This window comes from Nilaparvata lugens, chromosome X (assembly GCF_014356525.2).
Source record: "Nilaparvata lugens isolate BPH chromosome X, ASM1435652v1, whole genome shotgun sequence".
In the NCBI taxonomy this organism is placed as follows: Eukaryota; Metazoa; Arthropoda; class Insecta; order Hemiptera; family Delphacidae; genus Nilaparvata; species Nilaparvata lugens.
The window spans coordinates 8,720,394-8,746,605 of NC_052518.1; the positions used below are offsets into that span (position 1 = coordinate 8,720,394).

A 26,212-nucleotide genomic window follows, 5' to 3' on the forward strand; every position below is an offset into this window, starting at 1 on the left:
GATTGAATAAAAGTTAGCAATGCTAATACTAGAGGTCGATTCAGCTGTATAAGCTGATGGATTAAGCACTAATTTGACGGAAACTCGAACTACGGGAGCACTTGTTTATTAAACTGAATTAAAGTGATAGCTAGATCTAGAATTAGACTTAGACTAAGTTACTTGCTAGCGTTTATTCAAATGATCTATTGTGTATATCTGCAGTATCAGTTAAATTATCAATAGTACAGGAATTCATGGGAGAGCAGAGTTTTAGAAGTGCGAAAAACAGTTGAAATTCTTGAACTATGGAAGCACTTGATTATCGAACTGAATTCTGGCAATAGATAAAACTAGAATTGGACTTTGAAGATGATAATTGCTAGCGTTTATTCAAATGATCTATTGTGTATATCTGCAGTATCAGATAAATTATCAATAGTACAGGAATTCATGGGAGAGCAGAGTTTTAGAGGTGCAAAAAACAGTTGAAATTCTTGAACTATTGAAGAACGTGATTAACGAACTGAATTCTGGCAATAGCTAGAACTAGAATTTGACTTTTGGAATAAGATAATTGCACATCTAGAAATTGGAATAAGAGAATGTTCATAGAATTCAATCAGCTGTACTGAATAGTGAGTTGTGTTTTTCTGGTTCTAAATTTTGTCAAATTTCGCAAAAAAGTTCCAATTAATTAATAGTGATTTGAGTGTGATATTTTTGTTTTTTATTCTGTTTTTAACCGTCAAAATTTAAAATTCTTAGTTTTAGTTGTTTTTAAGTGAAAATGGACTAAATTTTAGAAAAGTGAAACCATAACCCTATTTCGGACTTGTTATCTAAATTTAGGAGAGAAATAGTACAAGGAGTATCCTTAGTTTTTCTCTCCCAATCAGTGCTACTTTGTAGAAATTATAAATAAATAAATAACAAAGATATATAATTGAACTGTTGTGTGTAATGTGTGTATCTGTAGTATCAAACAAACACTATCAATAGTACAGGAATTCATGGGAGAGCAGAGTTTTAGAGTTGCAAAAAACATTTCAAATCCACATGATATTTTTCACACAAAAATGTAATAATTTGTGTCTTCCACTCACCCAAGGGGCACTACAGTCAGCGGAGCTGAGAGGCTGGAAGGCAGGAACACATCTGAATGTCATGATGATGATGATGACACCTGGAGTTGACAGTCCACAAAGTTTTTGCACTTTTCACACTCCAAACACTTGGAACTATAATTGAATAATTGCCGCAATTTCAGCTAGCAGCCAGTTCAGTTGCTGTAAATGTTCTCAAAACTGAATCAAGTTCCCGGTTTACTGATTGTCCACTGATTGCTGTTTGTTTTTTCCATTGTGACTTGAGTTCCCTTGGAGAATCACCTGTAAAGGAATCATAGAATTAATAAACTATGTCTTTTTTCTTTAGGGCTACTTTTAATATAAATAAAAATATAAATCTCAGTACCCTTTTAAATTATTTTTTCACAAAATGTTTTGGACACTAAGGCCATTTTCAAGTAATTTCCAGTGTCCGAAACATGTTGTGACAATATAATTTTAAAGGGTACTGAGATTTATATTTTTATTCAAATTAATAAACTGTATACACAAGTTTGATCAGATTTGGTACACTCAAAGCAAAACAAGTTCCTTCACACACACAAATATTATTCCTAATATAGGATTCCTAATAGATTCCTAATATTATTCCTAGTTGTCTTCACACATACCATTATTTATAATCTTGTGGGAGACTCCAAATATTTATAACATTGTTATCCTGATTTTGTGAAATAAATTTATTTGATTTTGAAGAAGAGAGTTGAGAAAGGATAATAAGTAGAATACGGTACAAACATTTTACATGGATAGTACAATTTCCGAGCATACTTATTCCACTACCATCAACTCATTTACGGTTCATTATTTATTTATTTATCCATATGCAAATACAATCCAGGTAGAAAACAACAGGCATTTGCCCAATACTGCTTAAATTCCTAATCGAATTATTGAAAAACACACTAACTGAAAAAATGGTTGGTTTTTCAGGCTGTAATAGTGGAAGGATCGAACTTGAGTGGAAAATAAAACCATAATTTCAGATAGTGAGCGTATTTGTATAGATTATATTCAACTGATCGATCGCTAAGTCTTAGATTAACAAGTCTAAGGATTTCAATGATAGAAAAGTTCAATTAGAAAGAAGTTCAATGATAAATTCCTCTGCGAAAAATTTAACAGCGTATTATGAAGTATGTGTCCAATTTTTCGGTCCTAAAAATTGGGATTGAAAGATTTCTGTGTTAGGTTTGAGTGATCGTCAAGAAGCGTTACGGCTTTGGATAAATTAATTAATTGATAAATATAAAACAATAGTTATGAATTACCTTCAAAGATAAAACGAAATCTTGTGAAGAAGTCTACAGAATTATTATACGAGACTTCGGTTTATGTTATTTTCTAAGGAAATTTAGATGGAAAGATTTTACTATTAGGTTTGAGTTATAATCAAGAAGCATTATTACTAAACCAATATTTGGATGAATTTGAAACAGTAGTTATCAATTACCTTCAAAGATGAAACGAAATCTCGTGAAGAAGCCTATAAAATTATTATACGAGACTTCGGTTTATGTTATTTTTTAAGGAAATTTAGATGGAACGATTTTACTATTAGGTTTGTGTTATAATCAAGAAGCATTATTGCTATGGATAAATCAATATGAAACAGTAGTTATAAATTACCTTCAAAGATAAAACGAAATCTCGTGAAGAAGCCTACAAAATTATTATACGAAACTTCGGTTTATCAAGCAGTGGATCCTCAGAACTCTATGCACTAAATGCACTCTGGCACTGGTCACTAGGAATGACTGACTACCTACTCAATCCTGACTTCTGTTCCTGAAGGTTCCCAACTCTATTAAGTAAACTCATCCCATTAACAATTAAGTACAAACTAGAAAGTTTCTGGGAATCCGTAATTAGCAGAAAAGGATAACTAAATTGGCATGGAACTCTTTTTGTAAGACGTTTTCCAAAATACTCATGTAAAGTTATCAATGGGTGATTAGTGTCTCAAGAACAGGAGGGTAGACTCTCGTTTCATAAAAATCCTGAGGGGATTTTGAAGTTGTAATGGGTTTTTCCCTAGAAAATTCTTTTAAAACGGTTGTATTATTTGGCTGGTGGTACAATAGAATAGAGCAAGCTACCGCCTCCCTTTCAATCCATTGTTAACTAATGAGTTATGCATATGTTGCAGATCATTTATAGAGATTAGAAGGTTTCCAACGAATACATGATAAGAAATAATGGAAAACTCATTGAATAATAGGGAATATTCTCATTTCTTTTCACATTTATACAAAAACTCATTCATGGTTTTATAGTATTGTAACTTCTTCAGTGTGTTTAATAATAAAGAAATGAAAATCGAAGTACCTTTTTTAATTTTTTTATATTTCTATTCAAGAGTAGCCCTAACGGAAAAATATGATGATAATAAAGAAGTATTGCTTTTAGTACATTCTTGTTTATTGCTTCTATTGATTATATAGTACATCAAGCAATAAAATTCAATATGTATTACAATAAATAATAATATGCAATGCATGTACTTTGGAGTGGATAAAAATATGATGGTTAACAATCTAACATACTTCAACATGTGTAGTGCAACATACTTCATAGTGCTTCAACATTCTAAATATCAAATCTCATTGGACGACTAGACACTTCCAGAATTTAGAAATAAATGATATAATGAGAAAGAATTGATTACCGCTTCACACATAAATATATATACTGACTAATTTTTTGAAACTTCACATTATGTGATCAACAACTGTGAGAATAAATTTATCAAGTTTATCTTCTGTAAAATCTTTATAATATTGAAGCTGCAGATAGCAAAAAATTCACAGCCAATACGGCTTGTTGACTCGGAAAACCCACCTCAAAATCAGTTAGAGAACACACTGCAGTCTAGATTATATTGTATAACAGGTTTGGAAATTACAATTTAGATCAATTTGGTCATAAATACGTATGAGGGAAAGTTTGTCGACTAAAACATGATCAAAACTCTATTTTCCACCTCGTCCATATTTCTTTGACTTTCCCATTATTTCTCCCTCTTTTATTAATTTTGAACATACAACTCTTCTTCTAACATAGTAGAGGAATTTTCCAGCCTTATTTTCAATGTGCAGCTGTTTTTTCATTCGTAGAATAATCTTTCAATTCAAGAATATTTATTTGGAAAAGGAGCCAATAAGTTGCCATCATGTTTTATAAAAATTGATTGTGTTACCGTACAACCCCGCATATACACATCGATTTTTGTTCGTATGATATCAGATTCAACGGAACTTGACTCACATCATCTAAAAAAAAATCAAAATCAAAATCGTTTATTTATCCTAAATAATAGTAACAAAAGATAAAAACTTATAAATTAGAAATACATTATAATAATAATACACAGTATTGAACTATATAATACAATTAAAATAAGCAAGGTTAAAAAACCTGTGCGCAGAGGCCGAGTGTTTGAAAAATCTAGATATTTTAAATTTTCAGGAAAAAGGAAGATGGAATATATTAATTCAGTGAAAGGAAACAATAAAAAACCTGAAAGAAAAATCACTAGATTTGAAAATCAGTAGATCTGTTTGAAATAATCTGTTTAATCTAATAAAATTTCAATCAATCAATCAATTTCATCCAAATCAACACAATACAATATACATGAAAGAAATCAAATCAATACACAAAAAAATCACAATCAAAAATAAATAAGGACAGAAAATACCGTAAGAACAGAAATTGATTTGTGTGTGCAGGGCTTACGTCATCAAAGAAATGTTCAAATCGACTCAACAAATTGGATTGAAATTCCACTCAATCAACAGTGAAGAATTAAAATGTTTCTTGTAAACGATTCGGGCTATTACTCACGTTATCGTCCGCTAAACCAACCTTACAGTTTCAGATGTCTAAACAGTAACAAGCAGGCTATCAGAGAATTCTCTCACTAAACATCTGCTCCGCCTGAGCTCTGTCCGAAGACTGACACAGCATATTCCCATAAGCTCCTACAATATCAATTTTCAGTTCTGAGCAAATAGAGCGTCTAATCAGCGATTAAATTATTAATACTTACCACCCATTCTTGATTTCATTCCCGGTTAAACAAAATACCCTCACAAACAAATAAGCTCGTGTGATTGGTCTTCATCACCTCTCGGCAATATCTTCTTTACAAACAGTGGTGTATGATTTAATTAATTTTGCATGTATCGTAAGTACACGTGTATCGAATTTCATCTTGAACATATAATGACTGGCCAATCAATTTCGACGCTCATATCACTTTTCTTGTCATCTTCCCCTAAAACATATTCATCGAAAACAAACATGGTCCTCCCACTCAACGTTTTCCAGACTCCAACATACGGATCAATAAACTCTTCTTCTATGGCTGTTAATCATTATTCTTGCTGAGCAATATGCGCATACATGCACACAACAGCCCTCACAGTTTTCTCACATAGCATCTCTTAAAATCTTTTTCCAACGAATTGAGTTATTCATGAAAATAAGTGGTTTTGTGTTTTGTTTCGGTTTTGTATATGTTTGGACTTTTTAACATCAAAATGAACTTTATTCAGAAGTGAAAAGTGTAAATTTAAAGTATTGTGCTCACTATAACCATAGTGTCCGGTTTCCCATTAGGGAACTTTGGACTATTATATACGGCGAGGTGGAACTACCCTTGGGTCTCCCCACCATTCAAAGCCAAACGCTAATAATAATAATTCATGAAAATCTATTTTGAAACAATATAGTACATTGAGGCTCAACTAACACTTACACGACTCAGGTCGAGAAGAGACTCGACTCTAGTCGAGAGCATGTGTTTCCAAATGGTGACACTCAGACCAGTCGATTCTAGTCTCCGCGACGTCACCATTTGAAAACACATGCTCTCGACAAGAGTCGAGTCTCTTCTCGACCTGAGTCGCGTAAGTGTGAGTTGAGACCTGAATCTAATTTAATAATAATAATAATAATAACTTTTTATTGTCAAAAACAATGTATAAAAAAAGAAATTATAATTAATAATCAATAATCTAGAGACTAAGGTAATATAATAATAATAATAATAATAATATAATAATTGAATTTATAAGGACGGAAGAATACCGTACGAACATAAATCGAGGTGTGTGTGTGGAGCTCTATAGTGAGGTCCACGTTATAATGGCAATGGAGAAAGATAGGCGAAAAACGTTGCCGAACCTCTGTCTTGTCAATGCCTTCTAGCTGATACAGGTTTATTGATGTAATATTACTGTTCATCCTCGTTAGACCTAGATTAGGTCTACTATAGTAAAGTCCACGTTATAATGGCAGTGTTTGATTAGCAATGGTATTGCTATCCATGTCTATAATTCAACAAAGTTAATAGAGCTATCTCTTTCTCGCTTTGCTTTGTTTGCCAGATCGTCTTTTAAGAATGTAGGATTAATAATTAATTAACAAAATATTTCAACTCAGTTAAGAAAATTCATTATGAAATTATTGGAAAATATAATTTCTTGCTTAATAAAATATAATTGATTATTTTAAACGAGGATGAACAGTAATATTGCATCAATAAATCTGTATCAGCTAGAAGGCATTGACAAGACAGAGGTTCGGCAACGTTTTTCTCCTATCTTCCTCCACTGCCATTATAACGTGAACCTCACTATAGAGCCCCACACACACACCTCAATTTTTTTCGTACGGTATTTTTCCGTCCTTATAAATTCAATTAGATTAAACAGATGGTGTTTGTCAAGTTCCGTTTAACCTGATAGAATAATTCATAAGGACGACAAAATATCGTACGAACAAAATCGATGTGTGTTTGCGGGGCTTAACTGCACTAACAAGTTGATAGAAAACCTATCGATTCATCTGGAAATTAAAAAAAATCATAGAACCCTTTTCTAAAACTTAACTTTATTATCGAATGAAAAAGACTAAGAAATTGTCCAAAAAACCACAGATCTATTGATACTTAGAAAGACCGGTTTTGGTTATTACACCATTGTCAATCTCTGAGTTTCTCTGAAAGTAGAAACTCAGAGATTGTCAATTGTGTAATAACCGAAACCGGTTTTTCTAAGTATCAATAAATCTGTGTTTTTTGACAATTTCTTAGTCTTTTTCATTCAATATGAATAATTATCACAATATCAACTTCTCAACTACACAAAAAGTTAACTTTATTACTCACTCACTTGAAAATGGCATTAATATGTCGTGAGTAACTCAAGTGAGCCAAGTTGGCACTCACTTGAAAATGGCATCAATTTGTAGAAACATGTCGTGAGTAATAAAGCAGCGTTTTAAAAGTGGGTTCTTTGATATTTTCAATTTCGAAATAAATAAAAGTAACCCTTACCAAGAAAAGTTACTTTCGAATCATATGCTTATACAATGAAGACTGACAGAGATTTACTAAAAATAATAATTCCTTGGTAATTTGACACAAGTACTCAAGTCCACTTTTTAAAGAAATTAATAAGATAATTTCACATCCGGATGTGGAATTTTGAGATCTATACTTTGGTAAAACCACTTCAGTCCCACTTCCGTTATGAAGACCATTAAAACATCTCAAGTCAGGTATTGCAGATGAATTTTGGAAATCTATGGCTGGGTATAAACACTTTACTGTAGTTAGTTTGAAAATGTGAAAGATGCTTATTGTTGGTGTGAAGTATCATTGATAAAATGACTTATAAGTCCACATAAGTCCACTTATGTCATATATTTTCATGGACCAAATGACTCAAGTCATAATTAAATCAGTAGTTTTTTTATTTGTTCATTATTATTATTAGCGTATGTCTTTGAATGGTGGGGAGACCCAAGGGTAGTTCCACCTCGCCGTATATAGTCCAAAGTTCTCTAATGGGAAACCGGACACTAAGGTTCATTACTTAGGAATAATAGAATCATGAATAAGTGTATTTTGAAACTACTTTGTAAGCTTCATTGAGTTAGGATCAAAAATATTTTTGAAAATTATGTTTGAACATACAAGAAAACTTTGGACTCCATTTTCTCAAAACTGCAGTTTTAGACTCAAGTGCTTATTACATATATGACCAAGGATCAATGAAATGATTTCTGAAATCAATTACGTTATGTCTGCTTTCAGAGAGATAAAAAAATTGGCATGCATAATGATTCAAGAATATTGTTTCCCCAATTTTAAATTACATTCCTCTGTACAAAGCAGGTTTGAATATTGGATGATATTCTATGATTGAGCAGCTTTTTTTTTTTGAAAAAAACATCTGAAATATTATTGTACAATCTAGTACCTACTTATAGCCACATACCACACAGCTGTAGTAAACAGCTGCGTAGTGTCTACAACAGGAGAACGAAAATCCAAATTAAATGCTGTGATCACAATTTCTAATGATTTTGATTTTCGTTTACTAATAATTATTATTTCATTGACATTTGAATAAATGCAAAATCTCATTAATTTCCATCTGTAGACTAGCTGGCTGTTATGGCTTCGTATAAAATGAGCGTTGCTATCCAGGGATTGTCAGTTTGGTGTAAGGGTAAGTATTCCTGACGGGCATTTAGGAGGTACCGGGTTCGATTCCCGGGCTGACAAATAATTTTTGAATAGTAGCGCTCATCGAATTATCATCTAGTTGTAACAGGGTAACCCTGTTGTCAATATTTGTAGTAGCAGAAGTCTTCAGGGTGATTTATTTATTCCATTGACAGTCACAAATCATAATTAAAATATAATATGATTGGGAGAAGACAACAGGCAACTGTCTTTCTCCCAAATTTTGATGGATAAAAGTTTCGAAAAAAGAGGTTATGATTTCACTTCTCACTTTAAGGCTGTTCGGTAGACTTTTTTTATTTAAATTGGATAATCTTTCTCAATATAATTGTTAAGATCATGATAAGAGTGAGAAAAAGTGGCAACTGACATTTTTAAGTGGTCTAATAAGCGAGTTATGGGTTGTTGAAATGCTAAAACTCCGTTTTCTTTCCAGATCATAAACGGTTTCGAATTTTTCATTGCAGTTTTTTTAATACATTCAGTGTTCGGCTTTGTTCTAATTTCCTTATTTTCGCAACTTATCGAATTTAAAAAAAAAAAAAAATTTATTTATGAACAATATGGGGAATAAAATGTTTTAGTTTAAAAGAAACATTTTTTTGAATTTTTAAGAGAAGTTCTGTTAATATAATCGAAACCGTTTATGATCTGGAAAGAAAACGGATTTAGCACTTCAAGACCCATAACTTGCTTATTGGACCTCTTAAAAATTTCAGTTGCCACTTTTTCCAACTCTTATAATGATCTTAACAATTATATTGAAAATGATTATTCAATTTAAATTTAAAAAAATGTACCGTACAGCCTTAAAGCAATTACAGCATTTAATTCGGATTTTCGTTGAATAATAATAATTATTAATTCATTGGCATTTGAATAAATGCAATATCTCAGTAATTTCCATCTTTAGGCAATTTACTAAAGTTGATTTTACTTGAACAATAGTTCAATGAATGATTGCTTCTAGATTGTAATGAAAGAAAGAATGAATATTACATTGTTCATCTGTCGTCACCCAGGATAAGGCATCTAGTTTTTGAAAGCAATTTGAATTAATTATTACGAAAGCATTCCAACTTTTCAACGAACACGAAAACTATCGTCCTAATCATGTTTTCATGAGAGGTTAGCTCGTGATCGCGGCTAGGCAGGTGTGCCAATCTTTTCCAGCTACTGTATTCCCAGTAATTTATTCCCCACAAAGGTGGAACAAATTATAGCTTCTGATATTAATTTTTTGGGATACGTGATCAAAATATCAAAGCAGGACTTCCACATCACACCCCCATCAGCCTCTAGAAATTGTTTCAGAAAGGAAATGAGATAGTTGTGTACAAAAAAGGGACATGATAGGGTGAAGGTATTTCGAAGAGGAATTCAACAAGACAATATAATAATGATGGAGGATTGCTGGAATTGGCTTGAATTACACTAACTCCCACATTATTTCTCAATCACATCAAATTGATAATAATTTCAAAGATGAATTTGATTTGATCGTGCATCTAGCTACAAATATTTGATCGGGAATTAATATGTTATTGAAATAAGATCAGAATGTTTTGAACTGTTTGCCCATGAATATTAAACGTATGGAAGAATTGAGTAAACAGTTTCCATTCACGATATGTTTATATGTTGTTTATTTTCTAGAGCAGCCACGACTCTTCTCAAAACAAATACAAGACTTGTTACAAATAATAATCTTGATTCTTGATTGCAGATGAAGAGTGACTAGAGTTGAGGGTGGAAATTACGATTTTCTAAATTCTGATGAACGCTTAAATTCATGGCGTTTGATGAAAGTGAGATTCAATAAGGATAGGGCCTAAAGTTTCTCCCTAACATGAAAAAGGTTGAGGATAAGGTATGATTCAATAAAAATGGATAGTAAGGTGAAATAAAAACGAAAATTTCATAGTGTAAATTTTAAAAATAGATAGATTGTATAGCATACAATACCCTTCCAGGGGATCGATTTTTTTATTGGTTGTTGGGCAACCAAAGCGTTGTTATATTATTTAACGTGTGACGCAGATCTTAGCCAAATATTTTATCTTGTTATTGCTTTTCTGTAGTCAACTTGTACGATTTTTCATGAATTATTTTTAATTTCTAGAGGTATTTTCATTACCATGATACTAGTGATGAGATCGTTTCATGAATGAGTTATCATTAGAATTTACTGTTTTATATCACCACAGGTATTCTGAATAAACTTGAATTGTGCGCTATTTGGACAAATGTACAGTTGTGCACTATTCACTATTCAGAATCGCAATTTGTTTGGAACCAAAGTTATTAAAAGGATCAGAATTTTTAGAATTGTTTGCCATTGAATAATAGACGCAAGAGTAATTATTCGTCTGGAAAGAGACTATTGGTTGCAACAAATAAAGAGAGAATACCAAGAGATCATTGATTGAGTACTTTATTTGTATATTTGAGTACATTGATTGAGTACTCTATCATGAGAGAGACCAAGAGAGAGGGAGAGATTGATTGATTGTAACCTTATCTAAATTCGGGAGAGGAATAGCACAAGGTTACCTTATTTTTCTCTCCCTATCATGTACTTATTGTATGAATCAATAAAGAATAAAGATAAAGATTGATTTTTTATTTTGATTGATATAAAAACAATCAAATGAGAGAGACCAAGAGAGAGATACTAAGAGACCAAGAGAGTGTGTGATGAAGAGAGAGAGGGGAAAAGGGAGAGAGTGTGCCGAGAGAGTGTGTGATGAAGAGGGAGAGAGACAAAGAGAGAAAGTGTGGGATGAAGAGGGAGAGAGACAAAGAGAGAGAGTGTGCGTGAGAGAGAGAGAGTTGATAGCGACAAAGAGGGAGAGCAGGAATTAAAAAATAACAAGTTACGTTGGAAAAATAATATTGTTAGAGGCCGCGCTCGCGCCAACTGGTGAAGAAAAAAAAGATGAAGAAGAAGAAGATGCTGAAGAAGACATTGAACAAGAATAAAAAGAAGAAGATGGGGGAAAAGAAGAAGAAGTGCAAGAGCAAGTGCAAGTACAAGGAGAATAATAGGGGGAAGAAATAAAGTTAGAAAGAGAAGTGATAGAGGAGAAAATTGGAAGAATTCAGGAATAGGAGTAGAAGGACAATGAGGAGAAGGAGGCGGAGGAATAGAAGTGGAAAAATAGGAGGAAATGGAGTAGGATGAGAACGAGACAGAGAAGAAATGGAGGAGGAGAAAAAACTTGAGGAGGAGGAGTAGAAAGACAAGAAGAGGATGAAGAGGAAGAAGAAAAACGGAAGGAGGAAGAGAAGGATGGACAGAAATAGAAGAAGAAGTATAAATAGGTGGAGGAAATAAAGAAGAGAAAGAAAAGGAAGGAGAGCTATAGTGAGGTCCACGTTATAATGACAGTGGATAAAGATAGAAGAATAGCGATGCCGATTCTCTGCATTAATTAATTTATATTTCTACACTGTCAAAAACATAATTGACATCGTTGTGGACCTAGAAAAGGATAGTACCACCGGCTTTGTCGAATAATAGACAAGGATAGCAAAACCAAAGTTGATCAAATACTGTCATTATAACGTGGACCTTACTATAGTAGCGCATGCGGCGAAAGGTCGAACGAAAAACGCATTTATAACAGAGAATGGACAAATGAAAGAGAGAGAGAGAGGGAAAGAAAATGAACAAAGAATAGAAAAAAAACAGATAAAAGGAATTTGGAAGCCCGAAAGAATTCAAATTAGGATATCGGTGGCCGAGACCTGAGACGCATGCGCCAAGGTATGCTATGCCAGCCACCAAATAACAAATTAGTATGGAGAAAAACAATAATAATTCGTCTAGAGCTCAAGCACGGGTCCACAGGTGTCAAGTAGTTCTGTGCTAGTAGACCGAACACGCAGATAATTGTCGACCCTTTTCCTAGCCCTAGAATCCCTCTCACTCACTCTCACTCCCTCTCTCTCACTCTCTTCTGACTACCAGTTAATTACAGAGTCGGCTCTGACATTGTTAGCATATATACCCAACCCTATTCCGGATGGCTACCTACTAACTCCGCGAACAACTTACATCTTTCTCCTGAAGAAAAAGAAGAAGGAGGAAAAGTAGTAGAAGAATAAGAGGAGGAGGAGGAGGAAGGAGAGAAAGAGGAAGAAGGGGACCCGAATGAGGTCGACTGAATATTTATAAATATTATGAACGAACGAATTCCAACAAACTAAATTGCCGTCTTGCCTCTTGCATGGACCACAAGAAGTAGGAAGATGTAGGAAGAAGGAGAAAAAGTGGAAGATGAAGAAAAATTAGAAGGAGAAGAAGAAGAAGAAGAAGAAGAAGAAGAAGAAGAAAAAAGAAAAAGAAAAAGAAAAAGAAGAAGAAGAAGAAGAAGAAGAAGAAGAAGAAGAAGAAGAAGAAGAAGAAAATGATGATGATGATGATGAAGAAAAAAGAAAATTAAGTAAAAGAAGAAGAATAAGAATAAGAAGAAGAATATGAATAAAAATCAAAAATAGAAAGTGGAAAAGGTCGAAGAGCAATAGAAAGAAGTAAAAGTAGAAGAAAAGGGAAAAATGAAAGAAAAAGGATGAGTTGTAGAAAATGAAAGAGAAGATGGTAAAGAAGAAAAATTGAGTTGACGATTAGAAGAATAATGTTGAGGAGGGGAGATGAAGGTGAAGAAAATGAAGAAGAGGGAGGATAAGGAGAAGAAGAAGGAGAAAAATAAAAAGAAAAAGAAGAAGAAAAGGGTAATCAGATCAATGATGATGAAGATGAAGATGATTTTTCTTCAATGATGATAATAGAGGGAGGTAAAGATGTTTGTTACATAAAAGCAATCAGTGACAATAAAAATCTGCCGGCCGGCATAGCAGAGTGATCTGGAGTGACGTGGGTTTGATTCCTGCCAAGGGCATGGTTGTTTTATCATCCTTTTGCACCATCTTCGTTTGAAACTGAACCACGTTCATTTGTGGAAATAGTTACATTTATCATTACTTAGTTTCTCATAACATTTTTTCTTCTTCACTAATATGAAATAGTTTTTTCCTTCTTTTTTTCTCTCGATTTTCGATTCCTTTGTAAAGTGATTATTTTATTTATTATTTTTTGATTAGGGAGCAATTTTTGGGGTTTTCCCGTATGCTCCCATATTGTTGAGAATAAAAAAATAAATCATAATGTACTTCATTCAAGGAATAAACGAACATCTGATCTTTCTCTGTTGTATATCCATACTTTTTCACTGTTAAAATTGAACTTGAATTTTAAAAAACACTTTTGGAGTGAAAATACACTTACTTTTGGTCGAAACGATCGTCACTACAAAAGTAAGTGTATTTCACTTCAAAAGTGTTTTTTAAAATTCAAGTTTAATCTGATCTTTCTCCGTTTAAGCCGAGGAGATGGTTTATAAGGGTGCGTATATGGGCCTTTGACAATATCGTTATAATTTGACAAAATAGGAATGGAAAATACATAATAGGCCTACCTGGTTCTACCACTACATCCATACGCAGGAAACAGGAATTTCAAATATTTGTATTTAGTTTCACAGTTGATGACACTTGATAGACCACACTGTTTGATGAGCAATTATTGTCATTATGAGGTTTCTAGCTGATCAATTATTTAATTAACCCATTTGCATCCAATATCCGGGCCAACATTTAGTCGATTATTCAACTATTTAGGTTAGAAAACATATTCTTCCAACATTGTTAGAGTACCGATGAATGCACATCCTATGCTGGCATTGAAATGTCATAGTGATAATAGAAAAATGAATAACAACAAATGCTATATATAAAAATATACTATGAATAAATTAGTAATCCACTTTTTGAATTTTGTTGTAGTTAACTCTTATTCAATTATTGAATTGTTTGATAAATATGAGCCCCAAATTCTTTATTAGTTACAGATGTGTTCTGGCGAATAAAGGCTACATTTTTTGGACGAATTGAATTTGAACAATATTATGTAAGTATTATGCTCAAAATCTCAGATCTTTAAGAGCTTAAGACATGATGGAATGTACTGTACTACTAAATAATAAAAAGATAATGGAAAATATGGAGAGTCGATTTGAATGGTTACTGGAGTCATTCTCCTATTTATTATAAATATCGGGGCACCGAGCTTTGCTAGTTATTTATTTATGATAAACAGAACTCAATCCTCTAAAATGATTAGGGAAGAACTAACAGCACAGCCCAAAACAGTTTCTTCCCCGAATTTTGATTTATATACTATAAATGTTCCAAAAAGTAGGTTATATTTCATACACTTGAATTCAGGTGAAATTTTCCAAATATTTGAAAATATAATTGTTCTAATTTAGATTGTTTACATACCAAATTGAATAACAAAATAACACTCACTAATCACTTAGAACTGTAAAATAATGATTAACTTTGAATATTATGATATGTACCATCTCATGTCAACAAATCATATTACTGTATTTTGATCGAGTCAATTAAAATTTCTAGATTTCTCGCGAGATACGGTAAGCTAATTGATTACACAGCTGATCTCCCACACAGGCACACGCATCTTCTGTTTTCGACAGACGACGAAATCAGCATCTGTTTTTCTAAGGATGAATTATCCTTTTCATGTCCTTCAGCGAGTTTTTCCAGGGATGAGACCTAGTGCAATCGAATTTCGATATCATAAACCTACTATATTCCAAATTTCGTGAAAATCGTTAGAGCTGTTTTCGAGATCCGTTGAACATAAATATCACTGGTATTACATTTAGTATTATGAGTTGGGTTATATTTTTAGGGGTAACTTTCCTGAAAGTAGCATAGTTCTGAATGATTGAATAATTAAATATGCTACCTCATTGGTATATTGATATACAAAATTTACTTGATTGTATTTTTTTGGAGAGAAATTTGAAAATTAATATTGTATTAATAGCACCTTACTATTACATTGGTAGATAGATGGATAGAGAATTTATTTAACTTCGGAATTCAATATTGTATTAATAGCACCATACTATTCCATTTGTAGATAGATAGCCTGATAGGTAGATAGATAAAGAGCTTATTGATCCTCGGAACAAAAAACCCAATTACAATATTTCAAAGCGTAAGAAAAACTCAATGGCATGGCTACAGCCAGAGTTTGTAGTTTACCTGTATTACATCATAGCAGTGTTTTTGATGAGATAGCCACCATTTTAGCCGTCATCTTGAATTGCATTTGATCGAAATGGTTCGTGTCGGATATTGTGAGGACCTCACAATATCCTCATATTGTGAGGACCTCAAGTTCCAAATTTCAAATCATTCCGTTAATTGGGAGATGAGATATCGTGTACACAGAAACACATACACTCATACACATTCAGACCAATACACAAAAACCACTTTTTTGCACTCAGGGAACCTTGGAACGTATAGAAATTTGGAAATTGGGGTACCTTAATTCTTTTTGGAAAGCAATACTTTCCTAATAGGACAAGGAATGTAAAAATAGAGAATCATTTTATCGATGTCTACGTCTTATCGAGGTTTGTACCAGAGAGATTCAAAGGATAGGATCGTCGCGTGCCCATAAACAAGCATGATGGCGTTCAAGTCGATTAAGTAAGCGTGCTGGAACAACCCCCCCCCCAACCATCCTTCAACCCCCCTCCTTCACACAACCCTCACGCCAAAAAGACTAGATTTCCAACTCTTTCTTTTTCCCAATCATCATCATCATCATGCACATCAGAGCAGTGTGACCAGTATCAAATAAAACCGACTGAAAAGTTGCTTAGCTCATAATGGGCTGGTCTGCCCGTCGTTAGAATCTAAGTACACTCTTCACTGTTCGTTCACTACAACATTCCATTCATCTCCTCTGAGTCGTCTAGACTCTGGATATTACACCGCTATTAACGCAATAATAAATTTCGAATTCAAAAAGTACAATCGGGTAAATTTTGTATAATCTTGAATTTCTCTTCAAAAAAATACAATCGGGTAAATTTCCTACATCAATATACCAAAGAAGCAGTAGCATAATAATTGTAGAATAGATTCGAGAAACTATCTTATCAAAAACACTGCTATGATGTAATACAGATAAACTACAAACTCTGGCTGGAGCCATGTCATTGAGTTTTTCTAACGCTTTGAAAAATTGCAATTGGGGTTTTTGTTCCGAGGATCAATAAGTTCTCTATCTATCTGCCTATCTATTTATCTATCTATCTATCTATCTATCTACCAATGTAATAGTAAGGTGCTATTAATACAATATTAAATTTCGAAGCTAAATAAATTCTCTATCCATCTATCTACCAATTATAAAATTTATTGATGTTCTAAATCATCTGTGAAGTGTAGTTTTCATTATTTTCTCAATTTGTGTTAAATATTTCGTTTAATATTGAAAGCCTGTAGCCAGATAAATTCATTGATGTTCTAAATCATCTGTGAAGTGTACTTTTCATTATTTTCTCAATTTGTGTTAAATATTTCGTTTAATATTGGAAGCCTGTAGCCAGATAAATGAAATTAACATATACAGATAAGTATTTAGCTTGTAAGAAGATTATGTTTTATGTAGCTAATGGTTCTGTTGAGTGTATTTGCGTTTTCAATTGCCCAAGCTTTGTGAAAATTATAATTTGATTTGCTCTAAACTGGAGTTCTTATTCATAAGCATTAAATCCATTCATGATTTCTCAAGATATTGGTAAATGGAGCCGATAACTTTCCTTAGGTGATAGGTGAGAACTATCAAACCTTTTTGGACAAATTTGGTAGCACGGCAAATAGTAAGTTGCTATTAATACAATAATAAATTTCAAATTTCTCTTCAAAAAATACAATCAAATAACCTTACAGTTGTGTTGTGAGTGATGTTGTGGTACTTTTCCATAATGAAAACACAAATTTTAAATTGTCAACCACTTTTTAACCATAAAAAGTGGTTGACAATTTCAAATTTGTGTTTTCACAATCAAATAAATTTTGTGAATCAATATACCAATAGGGTAGTATATTTATTCCATCATTCAGAACTATGCTACTTTCAGAAAAGTTACCCCCAAAAATATAACCCAAATCATACTACTAATGGAATACCAGTGATTCTAAACCGGTGGGTCCTCTATAGATTTTTGGAGGGTCGTAGCGTTGCTCTTGAAAATGAATTAGAACTCATTCATCAGTATTTCTCTTCATAGTTCTGATTTCAAATTAGCTCACTCTAACCAATAATGATTTAAATTAAATTCAGTTCAGCAATATTGTATGACTTTTATATTTTTATGATGTATACAAATTATTTTGTGTTTTTTTTCAATTGTTGTGGAAGTGAAGAAGAATCAATAAATATATTATTATTATTATTATTATTATTATTATTATTATTATTATTATTATTATTATTAGTGATTTAAATTAAAATCAGTTCAGCAATATTGTATGACTTTTGTATTGACTTTTATATTTTTATGATATATACAAATTATTTTCTCTTTTTTGTGTAGTTGAGAAGTTGATATTGTGGTAATTATTCATATTGAATGAAAAAGACTAAGAAATTGTCAAAAAACCACTGATTTATTGATAATTTGAAAGAATTAGTTTATCAGAGATTGACAATGGTGTAATAACCGAAACCGGTCTTTCTAATTATCAATAAATCAGTGGTTTTTTGACAATTTCTTAGTCTTTTTCATTCAAATTATTTTGTGTTTTTTCAATTGTTGTGATAGTTAAGAAGAATCAATAAATACATTATTATTATTAAATCATTATTAGTGATTTTTCTGATCTGAGAGTGAAGTAAAGATTTTATGTTACGTTTATATGTTTTGGTCTTGCCAGATTCAAGGTTACTATCACACTAGGATCGGATATAACGAGATTTCATAGATCAGATACTGTTGTAACTATATTACATAGATGTAACTATGTATCAGGTAGGTGATACGTTCCATATATTATCTATGTATATCATCGACAGGGTAGTTCTATAATCATGTAACGCGCCACTTGGGGGTATCATACATTTCTATAATTCCCCAATTTGTGACGGAAATCGTGTAACGGTCCTTTTGGGGATGAATGCCGCACATTAGGGGTTTCAAATATTATAACGAGTCCTTAAGTCTCAAAGTCTTGAGAATCGAAAATATTTTTTTCAAATCTCTTTGGTCTGTGTCTACCACTTTTGAAAGTGGTCGGCTAAACGGATACCGTCAACACCGGATTTGTCAATTTGTCAACAGCTTCGTCAATATTTGTCGGATCAAAACCTCCACAGTGTGAGCTAATTTAATTCGAGTTTCAAGATACTCCTGCATGTTCCATGGCAAGTCTTATAATACGATATCATTTCATGGTGGGCTACAGTATTTTTTATAACAAATATAAAAAGGAAAATTATGAAGTGCATTCCTCAATAGGCTAAGCCTCCCTGAAGAAATAGTAATCGAAACTATATTTTACTTCACGATTCGAAAGCTGCCAATTCACTCATGCTTTAGAGAAATTCTTTTATAGTGAGGTCCTCGTAATAATGGCAGTGGAGAAAGATGGGAGAATAACGTTGCCGAACCTCTGTCTTGTCAATGCCTTCTATAGACGGTATCTGATACAGGTTTATTAATGTGATATCTGTTCATTCTCGTTTAAAATTTATTTATTTATTAAAGCAAACAATACAATAGTCGGAGAAGAAAAAACAGGCTATTGCCCAAAACTTCTCCAATTTCCTAATTTTGTCTTAAATTGTCCAAATATTATGTCCATTTCAATTTATACACCAAATCATCAATCTGATTAAAGAAATCAGAACAAAACAAAAAAATCTAGATTTAATTAAAAAAATATAATTTTAAAAACTTAAATTTCAAATTTAGATAGATTGATAATAAAACTTTTGTAATAGCATGAAAAAAACTACAAAATCACAAAATAATTCTATAAAAACACAAAAACTTTTAACTTAAAAATAACACGTTCACCAAAAAATAATCAAAATACAATAAAATTATATTTTTCAACAATTTCATAATGAATTTTCATAAAGAAATATTTTTTTAATTAATTATTAATTCTACATTGTTTAAAGACGATATGGTAACAAAGCAAAGCGAGAAAGAGATAGCGCTAACCGTTTTGTTGAATGTTAGACAAGGACAGCAATACCATTGCTAATGGAACACTGCCATTATAACGTGAACCTCACTATAGCATTAGTTGAATTCATTAGCATTGATGTTATTCATAAGGACAACGTTTGAGGTATAACGTTACGCTAGTGTCTTAGTGAGGTCCACGTTATAATGACAGTATTTGATCAACTTTTGCTATCCTTGTCTATCATTCGACAAAGCCGATGGTACTATCTTTTTCTAGTTCCACAACGATGCCAATCATGTTTTTGACAGTGTAGAAATATTATTAATTAATGCAGAGAATCGGAATCGCCATTCTTCTATCTTTATCCACTGCAAATATAACGTGGACCTCACTATAGCCCAGGAATTCTCTCCAGAATGAGCCTCACTGAAGCGGAATTTAGAATATTATGATTGTCATAGATATAATTAGATTATGTTTTATAAGGAATGCTGACTGGATAAAATCTCACTGGAGCATAATACTATGATTATTATAGATATGATTAGATCAGATTCTTAACAAAGATCATGAATCATTATGAACTTCATCTTTGAGACCATGAAATTTGCAATAAATAATCTTCATGTATAGAACATCTCTGCGGTTCTTCTTGAAATTCCTGAACTCTTGAGACAAAAGACCTGAAGATTCCTTACAGAGATAACACGTGCCAGTTAAATTATTGATGTGAGCGGAGAGACGCATGTATCTTCTTCACCGTAGATGACCTTGAGGGGAACGACTTTTAAAATGTGGTAAATTACCTAGAACTTATTCAAATTTATTCTAATTCAATCTGTAACCGTGAAAATTTTTAGAATAGAATCCTGTTCTGTGAGGTTCTTCTTTATTATTAATGCTCGATTTTCTATCCATTCAACCATAGAACTAATGAAATTTAATTAGTTTGATGAGTTTTCTCCTATTTATGTTTTAAAATAGGGGTTCTCCATGACTTTTTTGTTGAAATTTGACAGAATCGAATCAACTATCACTGTTATAGCTAGTTAATAAATATCACAACCACAAATGAATCAGTCATTTGAGAAACACTATTCATTTTTCATCAAATTTGAGTTAGACATATGGAATTGTTCGTAATAGCATGACGAACCTAATAGGCTAGAAATACTCAACTCTAACGAGTCCATATGGAGATTCCACCTGTTGAAAATAATAACCTTATTAAGCTGGTACCCCAATATAACGCATCTCAAGGAAGAATACGTTTCAACGGGGTTACATTAAAATAAATTGTCCCCATTCTACAATCCCGTTCAATGCCTTCAAAATAGATGCGTTGTTGAACGATGCTATCGTACTTTCATGGTTTGTTTATTTCATGGTTTGCAGCTGGAAAGCTATCAGATGGGCATCCTACTTTGTTCCATATTTTTGTTCATTAAAATGATTTCTTTTCTCGATTTTTTCAAGTTTGAAACATTCATGAAAACCCGTCTCTATTCTTAATTTATCATGCAAAGTTCATGTCAATCTATATTCTTGAAGTGTAATTTTTGGGTGCATCCTACTCTGTTCCATATTTGATCATGAAAATGATTTCTATTCTCGATTTTTTGAAGTTTGAACCATTCATGAAAAAACGTTTCTATTCTCAACTTTTTATACAAAGTTCATGAAAAAAATTCTTGAAGTGTGAAATTTGGGTGCATCCTACTCTGTTTCATATTTGATCATGAAAATGATTTATATTCTCGATTTTTTATAGTTTGAACCATTCATGAAAAACCGTCTCTATTCTCAAACTTTTATACAAAGTTCATGAAAATCTACACTCTTGAAGTGAAAGATTTGGGTGCATCCTACTCTGTTCCATATTTGATCATGAAAATGATCTCTATTCTCGATTTTTTAAAGTTTGAACCATTCATGAAAAACCGTCTCTATTCTCAAATTTTTATGCAAAGTTCAAAATGTATATTCTTGAAGTGTAGAATTTCGGTGCATCCTACAGTTTTCCATATCTGTTCATTTATATTCTCGATTTTTTCGAGTGAACCATTCATGAAAAACTTTCTCTATTCTCAACTTTCTATACAAAAGTTCATGAAAATGTATATTGTAAAGTTTGGGCCCAGTCATTTAAATATTTTACAAGTTCTCAATTGATTATTGAGTGGGTAGTTCTATTTGACTTCCAACCTAGGCTGTTAGAATTCGGAATACTTGATGGAATGATCATTTTGAGAAACTATGAAATCATTGAAATATCACAAGGTTTTGATAAAAGTCGCGTTGCTTGTTAAATAAATTCGCAAAGCAAGTGGTACTTTGCACTGCTCAAGGTGCACAGTGGCAATCTGATAAAGTATTGCAATAGGTTTTTTTGAATAGCGAAACATATTGGCCAACTAATATAATATTTTTACTATATCAATCATGCATAAAAAAGTCAGGTAGCGGCCATACAGCTTTATAATAACTTTTGTACTTTGGAAGATTGAAAATACAATCCTGAAACTATTTGAAAATTGAAATTTGAAATTTATTTGCCAAAAATTGAAATTTGAAATTTATTTGCCAAAAATTGAAATAACTAAACATTGTCGACTTCAGAAGCACCTTCAATATCCTCGAAGAAGGAAACATCTTACTCAACGTCACCAACAAACTCCTCGTTTTTCTCAGATAATAAATTAGAAGTAGCCTATTATTGTTGTTCAAGCACAAGACCTTTCAGATTGAAGCATCATGCCATTAGAATTTATTATTCAGGTGGCCTCTGGTATTCAAAGGTTTAATAAGATTCACTTCACGTCAGCATTGGTTAAATCGTAAGCATTGGTGCTATGTATCAGGTATGCTGACAGATCTAAGTGAATCTAAATGTAGCCGGCCGGGTTGGTCTGGTCTAGTGGTAAAGAGCGTTGCAAATTTCGCTCTGTTAGCACTGCCTGGTTCGTGGGTTCGAATCCCGCCGATGTTACGGACGTTTGATCATCTCATCAATTCACCAATACACATTCCCATCACCCACGTACAAGCAAATAGCTCATGTGAGCATTTTCTATACTATAATAATCATGTGCCTACAACAGAAATTACCGTTTGTCAAAGTAATTAAAATTTTCAATTATTAATACAGTATTTTTCAGTTATCAGTGATGATTTAATGAAGTATTCATATTTAATTTGGTTTTCAACTTTTCTAAATTCTAAATTCCTATTTTGGACTCAAAATTGGACAAAAATCATGGAGTGTAAACATAACCTATTTTTGGACAATTTCTATCCAAATTTGGGAAGGGAACCGTTTGGGCTTTGAGCCTGTTGTTTCTTTCTCAATTATTCATAGTTGAGGATGATATTGTATGTACAATAAAGGAAAGAACTGGGTTATACACGTACGGGATAAGAAAATAATGTTTGACGCATCATCACGTCTGAATTACTGGACTGATTAACTTGAAATTATGCATATAGATTCTTAATTAACCGAGGATCGTTATAGGCCTGTTTTCAATTCTTCAAGATTTCATTACGTCGAGTTTTTAGTTTTTCATGTTTTAAAATCACGGGTTTCCTCTCATTACTAAAAGTTTTTTAACCAGATCACTCCCGTGTTATCGGATGGGCACGTTAAATTGTCGGTCCCGGCTGAAGTATGACAGTCTCAAGGCCCATTGACGGCTTAAATTATATATTCAGGCGGTGGGACCTTCCCGCAAGGGACTCCCCACCAACAAAAAGCCATACGAATTTACTTCTACTTTTTACGGGTTTCCTGCTAGTCCATCATAAAAAGTATGTTTATATTAATATTTATATTCATTTATTCGCAAAACATATTTACAATACAATGTATATACAAAATTAAGCTACGGGATACACCCAAAACGGCTTACATTTGTTGTGAATTAGAAGATATTCTACATGAGAAAATTATTGTGATGCATAATTGTCAATTTTCAAAATGAGTTGTAGGGGTCTACTGATAAAATGTGGTGAATAATTCTGTTCTGTTATAATCCACCACAGATCACACTGGCTAATAATTCGGGCCAATTAAGTAATTGAATTTCAACTGTCAACGAATGTTTCCAATGGTGAATATAACATCTATATATAGATATAACTTTTATTGTTATATTGCAACAGTTATTGTTGTTATGAGTGAAATTGGTTCAAGCAAATTCCACGATGGAAAGTTGATTCACTGACCACTTATTCTGCGCTCCTCTCTGTCTAAAATGAATCTTAGAATCGAAATAATTTGTTTCTATCATAAGTGGGCCATTAGCACGTAAATAGATTACTTGAAAATAAACATATTTTGCTTGATACAAGTTTGGTGACTAATATGAGTCACAATACTTTCATAATATAATTTATAACAGTAGCTGTTATAATTTACAAATCAAGGTTTGGATTAGATGAGATGACTGAAAGTCAAGAGATGCTCGATCCATTAGTTCAGAGCAGAACACAATTCAATATAGCACACATCATATACTCTCTGCTCTACATTCTAGAGTATAGAATGTAGTACAGTATAATTAGCCTAGTGAAAAGTTGTTTGTATATTTTTGGCTTCAAAACTTTCTGAAATAACTTAATTTATTCAAAGTGCGGTGATATTAAGTGCAATATTCGACTATAATTTGGCATTTTAATCATTCTAAATTCAAAAATTTTTCCTCATATATATTTTTGGACAGAGCCTTGAACTTTAACTTTCCTCACTAAGAACATAAGCTATTTTTTCGGACATTTTATCATTTATCAATATTTGGGAACATAATAATTTGGGCTATGCCTGTTGTTCTATCCCGACCATATTTATATGATTTGTAATTGTATAAAAAAATAAATGAATAAATAAATGAATAGTTATCTATTCTTTATTGATTCATACAATAAGTACATTATCAAAAATGATAGGTAGAGAAAAAATAAGGTAACCTTGTGCTATCCCTCTCCCAAATTCAGATATGGTTACACATAATCCGAAATAGGTCAAGTCTTGTAGTTGTTCGCTTTACAAAATGTTCAGTTCTTTATTTTTATCACCAAGTAGATTTTTAAATTTAGATGCTTCAAAACCAAACATGGAAGAAAATTTCACATTATTATCACCAAAAAATTTACAATTATTACAAATTCTATACTCTCTGGCACAGAGAGCATTCAAAATCTCCAGCTGAGTGACCATTGTTGAATACTAGCCTGCATGAAAATAGCAAGGTTCAACATTTTTAAATGGTTGTAGAATTTTGTTCCATGATAATAATATCACAACAATCTAATGTTGTCCAATGTTACTCAGTTGATTTCATTATTGGCTCAAGAATTGAGTTTTTCATGGAATCACAAGAATTCTCATAGAATTATAGTAATTATATTAATCAACTTAGGAAATCAGTGCAAATTTTTAGTGAGAAAACATGAAGAACCCAATACATAACCTATAAACTTGAGTGTTGATAGGAAATGACATTGGGTAATATGGTAAGGCAGAACATCCAAAAGGATTTCTCTGTCGATAAAAGTCATAAGTATAAATGAATAAATAAAAATTATAGTCAGTAGCTTGCTGTTCTTCCAACATACAATATTCAACAGATCATTGAAACTTGACTTTTTTAAGAAAGTGAGATTAACCCAAACTAAGTTTTCTTATAAATAACAATCTACATAGTCAGTTGTTTGCTGTTGTTCCAATTTACAATATTAAACTGATCATTGAAACTTGATTTTGTCAAGAAAGTGAGATCAACCCAAATTGTAAGTTTTCTTATAAATAACAATCTACATAGTCAGTTGTTTGCTGTTGTTCCAACATACAATATTCAACTGATCATTGAAACTTGAGTTTATCGAGAAAGTGAGATCAACCCAAATTGTCAGTTTTCTTATAAATAACAATCTACATAACCTTTAGACTGTATATTTTAAAGAGGTTTAAAGCACTTTTGGGCGAAAGACAGTTGCTTTACCTGGATTGTATCTATTATCTATGGATAAATAAATGAATAAAAACATTAATGCTCCTCATTCATTCAATGAAAACAGTTTGAATTTCATCCCACTTTAAAACAAGATAATAACCGGATAAGCATGAATCATTTAACTCATTTAACAGCACAGTTATACTATTAATAAATCATAAGGGACCTAACGTTTTCCATTGGAAATTAAAATACAAACAGTTCTATTTGATATCGGTTGATCTCAATCAAATTCTAGTTGAATTAAATAATGTTAAAATAAATAACCGCACTGCGATATCCAATCAGCTGATCACCTATTAAAATGTCGTCTTTCTCCAGAATGCACAAGACATGATCTTTTCATCTTTAATGACGAAGCTGTTAGAACAGTGGAACACTATTCAAATATTGGCGTGTAGATCACCTGACACGCACGAACGAACGAGATAATAATTCAAGTTTGTTATAATGGAACGGTT

General features: G+C 32.3%; 1 protein-coding gene across 1 annotated transcript in view; it reads right to left on the reverse strand.

Moving 5' to 3' along the window:
- LOC111064506 (transcription factor AP-2-epsilon) overlaps positions 1–26,212 on the reverse strand; it is a 156,702-nt gene that overhangs the window by 125,424 nt on the left and 5,066 nt on the right. The window contains exon 2 of the mRNA XM_039442353.1: positions 1,086–1,370. Coding sequence (XP_039298287.1) covers positions 1,086–1,148 — 63 coding nt within the window. The 5' untranslated portion in view covers positions 1,149–1,370. The remainder of the gene's footprint in view (positions 1–1,085; positions 1,371–26,212) is intronic.